At 42.2% G+C, this 8718-nt stretch overlaps 1 protein-coding gene across 1 annotated transcript in view; it reads right to left on the bottom strand.

Annotated features, from left to right (window-relative positions):
- Nucleotides 1-542: 542 nt before the first annotated feature.
- The window catches only part of LOC104412106 (dedicator of cytokinesis protein 1-like), an 85321-nt gene continuing 77145 nt past the window's right edge, over nucleotides 543-8718 (bottom strand). Inside the window, exons 25-27 of the mRNA XM_010022710.1 lie at nucleotides 8147-8253; nucleotides 1965-2092; nucleotides 543-814 (exon numbers count right to left, since the gene is read on the bottom strand). Of these exons, the coding sequence (XP_010021012.1) occupies nucleotides 704-814; nucleotides 1965-2092; nucleotides 8147-8253 (346 nt within the window). The 3' untranslated portion in view covers nucleotides 543-703. The remainder of the gene's footprint in view (nucleotides 815-1964; nucleotides 2093-8146; nucleotides 8254-8718) is intronic.

Genomic DNA, 8718 nt, shown 5'->3' with positions numbered 1-8718 from the left:
ATGACTACACAGACAGGTGAGAAACCTGGTCCACTTTGACCAGTTCCCTATGGACCAGTTGCCAGATGCAGACACATACGGAAGAATACAAGGTAAAGGCAAACACACAGTAAGCCTCCAAAACCACATTAAGATCTATCCCTGGTTTAGATATCAATAGGCCCTGCTAATTTTCATTATTTAAGCCAATAGTAGTGATACACTTAAATTCAAATGCCAGGCTTTAAACGTGCACTTCCACTGAAGTGGAACATGACAACTTGCAACTACTGGACCAGTCCTTCCTCTAGGTTTTCAAAACATAAGAATCTGGGGCTTCATACTTCATTCACTCAAATATAACCACTATCTTGGTGTCCTCAGTTGTAGTCCAAACAGGCAGGTAAATCCTTGTAGGGTCAAATGATTGCTAACGTACTAACAAACCCACAAGTCTCATTTGTACACTTTTCAGCTGGCTAATTACAGATAATACATCATTTTGGTTAACACAGACATCTGGAATCTGGCTCATCACTTGGCCACTCAGATTTGTGTTTCTTTCTCCCCCTGTGTAAACCACCAAAAAAAATCAGAAGCCAGTTTCACAGCTTACTGAACACAAAGACAGCTACAGAAGGTTTTGATTGCTTTGGGTCACCTGGGATTGAAATCCTATTACAGTCAGGTTCCAAAAGATGTGACAGAGGTATTTAAGTTTACATCAAGAGACACTTACAATGAGCTCGGAATCACGTCCCATGGAAATGACTGTTCTGTTTACTGTCCTCAGTAGCTTCTCCATGATTATCTGGACATGTCGTTGCGTTGGTCCCTAAGGAAGAAGAATAAATTAGTGGTAACTAGATACAACAGACACCAATACAGCTGAACTGCTTCTGCCTGCCTTTAAACGTCTTGTGAAAGTTAAATAAGTCGATCAAAAGCAGAAAATTAAGTCTCCCATTTTAACAAACGCCACACAAAGTCTGTTTTATTAATACATGTTACTGGTAAATTAACATGTAGCGTTAGTTATTTCAATGAAAAGCAAGTCCCTGGAAATATAAAGCTTATGGCATTTAGTTACCTAATCATTTTATCTTCCCAAGTCATTTTTCCACCATTCAAAGCCCAGAGGCATTACCACATCCAGGGGCTGTTCTGCAGCAGCTCAATTAAAAGAAACAGAAAAGCAAAGCACAACACTTTGGTTGAGGAACTGCACTTTCAGTCAATTGTTTCCAATTCATATTTGTGTATTAGAAGTAATGTGCCACTTTAAAAGAGTTGGAAATGAAATATTTAGTGCAACCAGCTTTTAAGAATGAGTTCTGAAAAGCGTGTGCAGATTGATGCCTACGGGAACTGAAACCAAACACACATGACAAGGACAAAGAAACAGATGAGCTTTGCTCCCAAACTTTTCCTTTATAAACAGACTTCTTCATAGTTCTCATTAGTCTGAAGGAGACGACTTCAAAAGGGGTCCACGAGAGGGAAAAGGGAAACAATTCTATACCCAACATTTGTGCTTTCCAGGATAATTATCTAAAGCAAACAGTGGCTTTGCATTGCTTCTTGATGAAACAAACATCCTGAGGAACCACTGTCCTTCTTGCCCTGGATGCGTGTAATAACCCACATCTTATCACCGGATTATGCTCAACTATCAAAGGCTAGATACCAGGAAAATGAAAGGTTAAACTCCTAAGAATATCCATTTACTATCTATCCAATATCTGCAAAAGTGTTATTGGGTAACAGCGCTGCACTGGATGTGCCTCAAGCAGTATGAACCATCCCGAGATGTCACACAACACATCCCCATCACTGGATACCTAAAAAGATGACTTAGAAGTCACTGGTTAAGGGAAAACACAATAAAAGAACATCTAAGCCATCAGGAGTTACCTGTGTAATTCATTCTACTAAGATTCACTTCTTTTAAGTGTTAAATCATCACAGAACTGCACGATACTCACCACATCCTTCTTGTACAGCACTTCCAGGATGTTACTCAGCAACTGGCAACAAGCCTCCAAATCTTCTTGTCTTTCCAAGTGATACTTCAGCTGATCTGTCATTGTTGGCAGCAAGATTTCCCTGCAGTCTGCACACAAAACATAAGGTTACATACACAGCTTTAAATAACTTCATAGCGCTGCCTAAATAGCCAAGCTGCTTCAGCACTTACACAAGATTAGAAAATCTGGGAAAAGATGGTAATTTCCAGATTTCCAGTCACTTTAATTTCAACCAAAAGCATAAAAACCTGCAAAGCTACAAGCAAGTGAAAATGGAGTCATGAGGTTAGGAATGTCTGGATAGGAACCACCCTTCCATCTGCCCCAGTGCTGGATGGGGCTTGGAGCAACCTGCTCCAGTGGGAGGTGTCCCTGCCCATGGCAGGGGTTGGAGCTGGAGGAGCTTTAAGGTCCCTTCTAAGAACAAACCAGTCTGGGATTCTGTGACTCTCAGGTCATTGGTGATCACAGCCATCAGCCTCCTACAGCGCAGGGAAGAGTTACAGGAGGAGCAGCTCCCTGAACTCATCCCTAGGGCAAGACACACAGCACAAAGGCTGGAAATCCTGCTCCCACAAACTGCACAGTGGGGAAAAGTAACTCACTGACCAAAAAACAGCAACAAAACCCCGTGCTATAACGCAGAACAGAACGCACTCCACCTCAACAAGGTGCCAGAGAGGAACTGAAACAGACTCATCCTCATTCTGCCTTGTAAGCACGCACATAGATTAGAACTGACACTGTACAAGTACACCCAACCTCTAGTAGCTCGAGAGAAACTCTCATCAGGCTTAAGTGAGTCACATAAGTACAACGCACAAGTGAGCTCTCATTTAAAGAAAGTTCTTTGAAGAGTTCGTTTCCTCAGTGTAGAGACAGGGCTTGGAGCAACCTGCTCTAGTGGAAGGTGTCCCTGCCCGTGGCAGGGGTTGGAGCTGGAGGAGCTTTAAGGTCCCTTCCAACACAAACTGCTCTATAAGATCACATTTTAAGTGCATCGTATCTTGATTACTTAGATATACAAAAGAGGAAAGTTTAACCTTCCTCAGCCTGCCTGTCACAAACCCTTCCTGGCCCTGATTAATGGGCAGCCTTGATAAATCTATAGTCTATAACATTAGTCTCTGGCTCTAAAGCCAGCTCTGTGATAGCTCACGAGGATGATGCACAATGATTACAGACAGCAGTAATTTGACATCTGTTCTCTACTGCTCAAGTCCAACCCCCAGTGATTAATGTCACAGGAATGTGCAGCAAGAATAAAATATTAATCTCTATAAAAGGATGCTCAGGAGACATTAGCAACCTCGGAGCATCTGAGCAAAGACTTCAAACGAAACACTGGCACCACAACTCTGCTGAAGCTAAACACATGCAATACATTTTTGTCAATTTAAAAACATTTCATTTGGAGGGACACTGGCAAACACATTTCTTCATTTTATGGCTCATTTAGTTAATGTAGCCAGGAAAATACAACCTGTGCTTAGTAACCTTGCTTCCACTACACAGCAAGGGGACAAAGATTGTCATTTTAAGTCATAATACAACAATGAAGGGGGCTACAAGGATGCTGGAGAGGGACACTTCATCAGGGACTGGAGCGACAGGACAAGGGGTGATGGGTTCAAACTGAAACAGGGGAAGCTCAGGTTAGATCTTAGGCAGAAGCTGTTCCCTGTGAGGGTGCTGAGGCGCTGGCACAGGGTGCCCAGAGAAGCTGTGGCTGCCCCATCCCTGGCAGTGTTCAAGGCCAGGTTGGACAGAGCCTTGGGCAACATGGTCTAGGGTGAGGCATCAATGCCCATAGCAGAGAGTTGGAACTAGATGATCACAGAATGGTTTGGGTTGGAAAGGTCCTTAAGATTATTTTAAGATTATTACGGTCCTTTCCAACCCAAACCATTCTATGATTCTATGATAAGATCTCTTATAAATGCTATATGCTGTCTACTCACACTTAATAGACTGACAATTTCCTAATGGAGAAATCACTGGATTTCCTAACTAAGAGTACAGCAGCTACACGGCTCACTTGGTAATTAGCTCCAAGTCATTTGTAAAGCAAAGCAACAGAGAACACAAACAACTCCGTGGGACAAAACAAATCAGACAAATCACTATTTACACAAACCCAAGATTGTGACGTTTATAAGGATGAGACACAACCACCAACCGTAAGTAATTACACATTGAGAGCTGACAACATGCATCAGGTTATTATAAACTGTTCCACATGCATTTATAAATTCATACTTATATTTAGACATATTCTTATAAGAGGCTTTTACAACACAATCACTTCAGGTGCTAATCTAAAGAAATGCTGCCTTTATTTTGGGGTTTGAAGTGGGTGGGTTTTGAAAGGGAGAGGGACATGAAAGGGAGAAGAGCTGCAGGGTTGGACTCAAGCAAAAGCCTCCCGAAAAGAACTGTGTCTGCACTGTATCAGATGAATGTAAATTATTGTGGTAGGGGAATAAGTGTTCCTTAACACTATATATGGCCGTAATATAGTTATTGTCACATTATTTTATATTCATATTTACATTGTTTATAAAGATACATATGTACAATATTACATATGCCATATGTAAGAGCATCTTCATATGCTTATATCCTCATTGAACAAAAAGCGTATTTTCTAAACCAATACATTTAAGGCTCTATTCAAGTCTCAAAACCAAATAACCTGCTGTTTGAGGGTGTTAATCACTGGCAATTCAAAATGCTTTAGTGCATGCAAAAAGCTGCACCCCAGGTAGCACAGAGAACACTGGGGTGTTTCAATGACTCTATGGAAGCATCCAGCCCCTATGTAAAGGGCTTCTGATGATCTTAAAGGTCTTTTCCAACCCAGTTGATCGCATGAGAATTTTCTTCTCTACCAAAATCAGGGAGTGGGACAGAATCAAATGAACTTCTCCAAAGCACAGACTACACATCTCCCTGTTCATAACCATCCTTTATCCTGCTGATATCACTACCTGGGCAGTAGCCAAGAATCATGGAATAGTTCGAGCTGGAAGGGACCTTAAAGCTCATCCAGTTCCAAGCCCTGCCAGGGCAGGGACACCTTCCACTAGAGCAGGTTGCTCCAAGCTCTTCCCATTCCATGAAAAGTTACCTTTAATTTCAGAAGGAAACCTACAAATTGCACATGACACAACCAGAAAATAAGAGAACACATTTTAAAACTATACTTTAGAGCCTTTTTAAAAGGCATACAAGCCACACCACCTTCCTACATTCTCATCCCAGGTCCCAAACTCAGATTCCATAAAGTCCTTGGAACCATCCATCACTCCGCATCATTCTTCAAGCACAATGCTTTAGCAAACTATTTCACACCCATCTCATCCCAAAATCCTTAAAGCTTCACAAACTTATATATATTGAATTTTAATTCCTCTGGAGACTCCAATCAATCTTCCTTCACCTCTCAAAGCTCACAATTAGAGCATGTTTCTCCAAGAGGACTACACTGATGAAATGCTGTTTGATTTTCTATGTGCTTTACAGCTTTCCATCAGTTCCACAACCCTGTCCTGTATATTGCTTTTAGGAAAGAAAAATCTCATTTCTGCAATGTGATACAGGATTAGTGGGATTCTTCTGTGAAAGCATTGCCTATCAGATGAAAGTTATTGAATCAATGAGGAGGAGGAGGAGGAAGAGGGAGCTGAACCACACTGGAGTAATAAGAACTCAAACCCACAGAGCAAAGGGAAGAAAAATATACCTACATTTATCAAAGGCTGTTTAGTTTATTTTCAAGTGAATTCCAGTGTTTATGGAAGGTTCCCAGCACAACTGGTTCTCCCAACACAGGCTTTATAGAGAATTACGAGTGGCAAGAGAAGCTTTTAAGATGATGCTTTGTTTATTGTCACACACAGAAAAGGAGACACCTAAACGTGCCCTGAATCTCCACTGAAGCACATTAGATTTAAGACACCCTTAACAGCCTGTGACATGAAAACCCCTGGTTAGGAGCCTCCTGATAAGATCCAAAAGCCATTAAGCAGCACTGTTCAGTCAAGAAAACTGGGCTGAGTTCAGATTAACGACCCTGCCATTAAAACAGAGTCATTTACATTTCTCAGGAGCTCAGTAATGTGGGACTATACCTTTTGCTGCAACCCAAGTGGCTGAGGTAGAGAAGTAGGTTTAAAAACCAGACCAGCCACACACGATTCCTCCTTTCACCTCTGAAAACGAAATTGTTTGACTAAGGGAAGTCAAAGATTAATATAGTAATTGCACAATGTGCCCCTACAGCCTTCCTTAGGAGGGCTTTTTATAGCCAGAATGTCTTCTTTTATTTGAGTTAGCTCCTATCCAAGAAAGCCAAGTATAATAGATAATATTACTGACTTCTGCCCCAAAGACCTTGCAATCTAAAAGCAGCCAGGAGAAGGAAAAAATTACTACACAGACAGTGAGCTGAGAATGAAGGAGAGGAGTAACATTGATGTATGTATCTGAAAGAGCAAAGATTAAAATGCTCGGAGAGACTATAATGATTTTACCAAGCCCAAACACCAGCAACTCCATCTGCATTCCTCCTTTTTATTCTTGCAAGCCCTGCTATTGACAATAAACCCTACACCTATTCTATGATGCTATGATGTGGCTCATCAGGGCTGAAGAGTTTCAACAGAAGATCTCAAAAGTGAAGATCAAGGTGAAGTGCATTTGGACTTGCTGGTGCAGTACATGGTGATGTGACTGGTAGACTCTGTTTTTCAGAGGTTCATTCTTTACTTCATCACCATCCGTAACTACAGGAAGTAAATTTACAACCTCGTTACACGTTGTTGTTCAAATGGGACTATAATTGTACCAAAGGCTTCATTATGGAAAAGCTTTCTCTCTTTCCAGAAAGATTCAGAGTCACCAGGATCTTTCATCTTCCAGTCTTAATTCTCATTAGACTTTTTTCACCCAAAGTTTGAGGTTTAAACATGCATGTAACATATATCATGCACACCCACTAATTTCACATGTACCTGTTATAAATCACAAACTTACAGAATAACCCTACTGGAAATCCAGTCTAAATAAAAAGTGCCAAACTGTAAAGCTCAGTTCTTTGAACATCATTCTTCATTGCTACTTGTGCAAAATCAAAAGGGAAACTTCAAGTGGAAAGAAGTGGGGAGAACAACAGTATTTCATTCCACAGTGGTCAATACCAGCCCCACGCCATATCCCACTTTCTACTAGTGCTGCTGAACTGCAATGAAATTTCACTTGTGGGAAAAGAAGGAGCATAACAGGTTGCAGCAGATTGTGCTGGCTTCATACTTGTTTGCCAAGAAGAAAACAGAACTTATTAGATCCCATAGAAGTTACACAGCTGTGGTGAGAAAACCGTGTCGATGAGGCCCTCGGTGACATGGTTTAGTGGTGGTCTTGGTGGTCCTAGGGTAATGGTTGGACTTCACGATCTTAAAGGTCTTTTCCAACCTAGCTGATTCTATGATTCCCTGGTCTAAGACGTGCCAGTACAAAGCCAGCCCACCAAGAACATTTTTTGCTTTGGAACCAGAAAAGTTAGTTTCATCAGCACTTTGCATCCTGTGGTCCCATCATTTGTGATCTGACAGAAGAATCCTTTCGCATTTCCCTTATCACTGAACCATTGCCCCTTTCCTCCCTTTTGGTAAAATATATCAAAGTTAAAACACATGCCAATAACATGGGATGCTCAGTGCCCTTTAAATTCAAAATGACAAGTATTTGCTTTCTTAGAACCCCCAAATAGTTTGTGTTGGAAGGGACCTTAAAGTTCATCCGGCTCCAAACCCTGCCACGGGCAGGGACACCTTCCACTAGAGCAGGTTGCTCCAAGCCCCTGTGTCCAACCTGGCCTTGAACACTGCCAGGGATGGGGCAGCCACAGCTCCTCTGGGCACCCTGTGCCAACATCTCACTTCTTTATGATTTACGACCTACATTAAGCACCAATTAACATTTTCTCGTGTATTTTAAATCTTCTTGTTTTTCTAACGGAAGAACCTTAATTGGGTCCAACCTCCACCATGTTCAGCAGCAAGGACAAATGTGCACTAGCAGATGTCTGGAGCCAATGAATAATGTGCCAGTTTCATGGTTGCAAAGGTCCTTCTTACCGTGCTGCGTGAAGAGATCGCTGTGAACTATTTCTATCAGGCAGTACAGCTTCTGGATTGTGAGCCGGCTCACGGGAACATTGAGGATGAATTCAGTGAAGAGCTTGCTATGAACAAAGGGACAAGCACAAATATATTCATCTCTACAAAATACATAAAAACCATCCAGTAGCACAGAACAAGATAAACAGCTACATACTTCTGGGACAAGCAAGCTCTTTTTTCCAGCTGTAAAAGAGTTAGACAGGGATTTCAGTGCAACACGAATCGCCTGCAATAATAGAATCCCGGTCTGGTTTGTGTTGGAAGGGACCTTAAAGCTCATCCAGCTCCAACCCCTGCCACGGACAGGGACACCTTCCACTAGAGCAGGTTGCTCCAAGCCCCTGTGTCCAACCTGCCCTTGAACACTGCCAGGGATGGGGCAGCCACAGCTTCTCTGGGCACCCTGTGCCAGCGCCTCAGCACCCTCACAGGGAAGAGCTTCTGCCTCAGAGCTCATCTCAGTCTCCCCTCTGGCAGGTTCAAGCCATTCCCCTTGTCCTGTCCCTACAGGCCCTTTAGTTTTTTGT

Source organism: Nestor notabilis, unplaced genomic scaffold, assembly GCF_000696875.1.
Source record: "Nestor notabilis isolate BGI_N333 unplaced genomic scaffold, ASM69687v1 scaffold7949, whole genome shotgun sequence".
Lineage (NCBI taxonomy): Eukaryota > Metazoa > Chordata > Aves > Psittaciformes > Psittacidae > Nestor > Nestor notabilis.
Note: the sequence above shows the minus strand (reverse complement) of the source record. Positions and strands in the feature narration are given on the sequence as shown.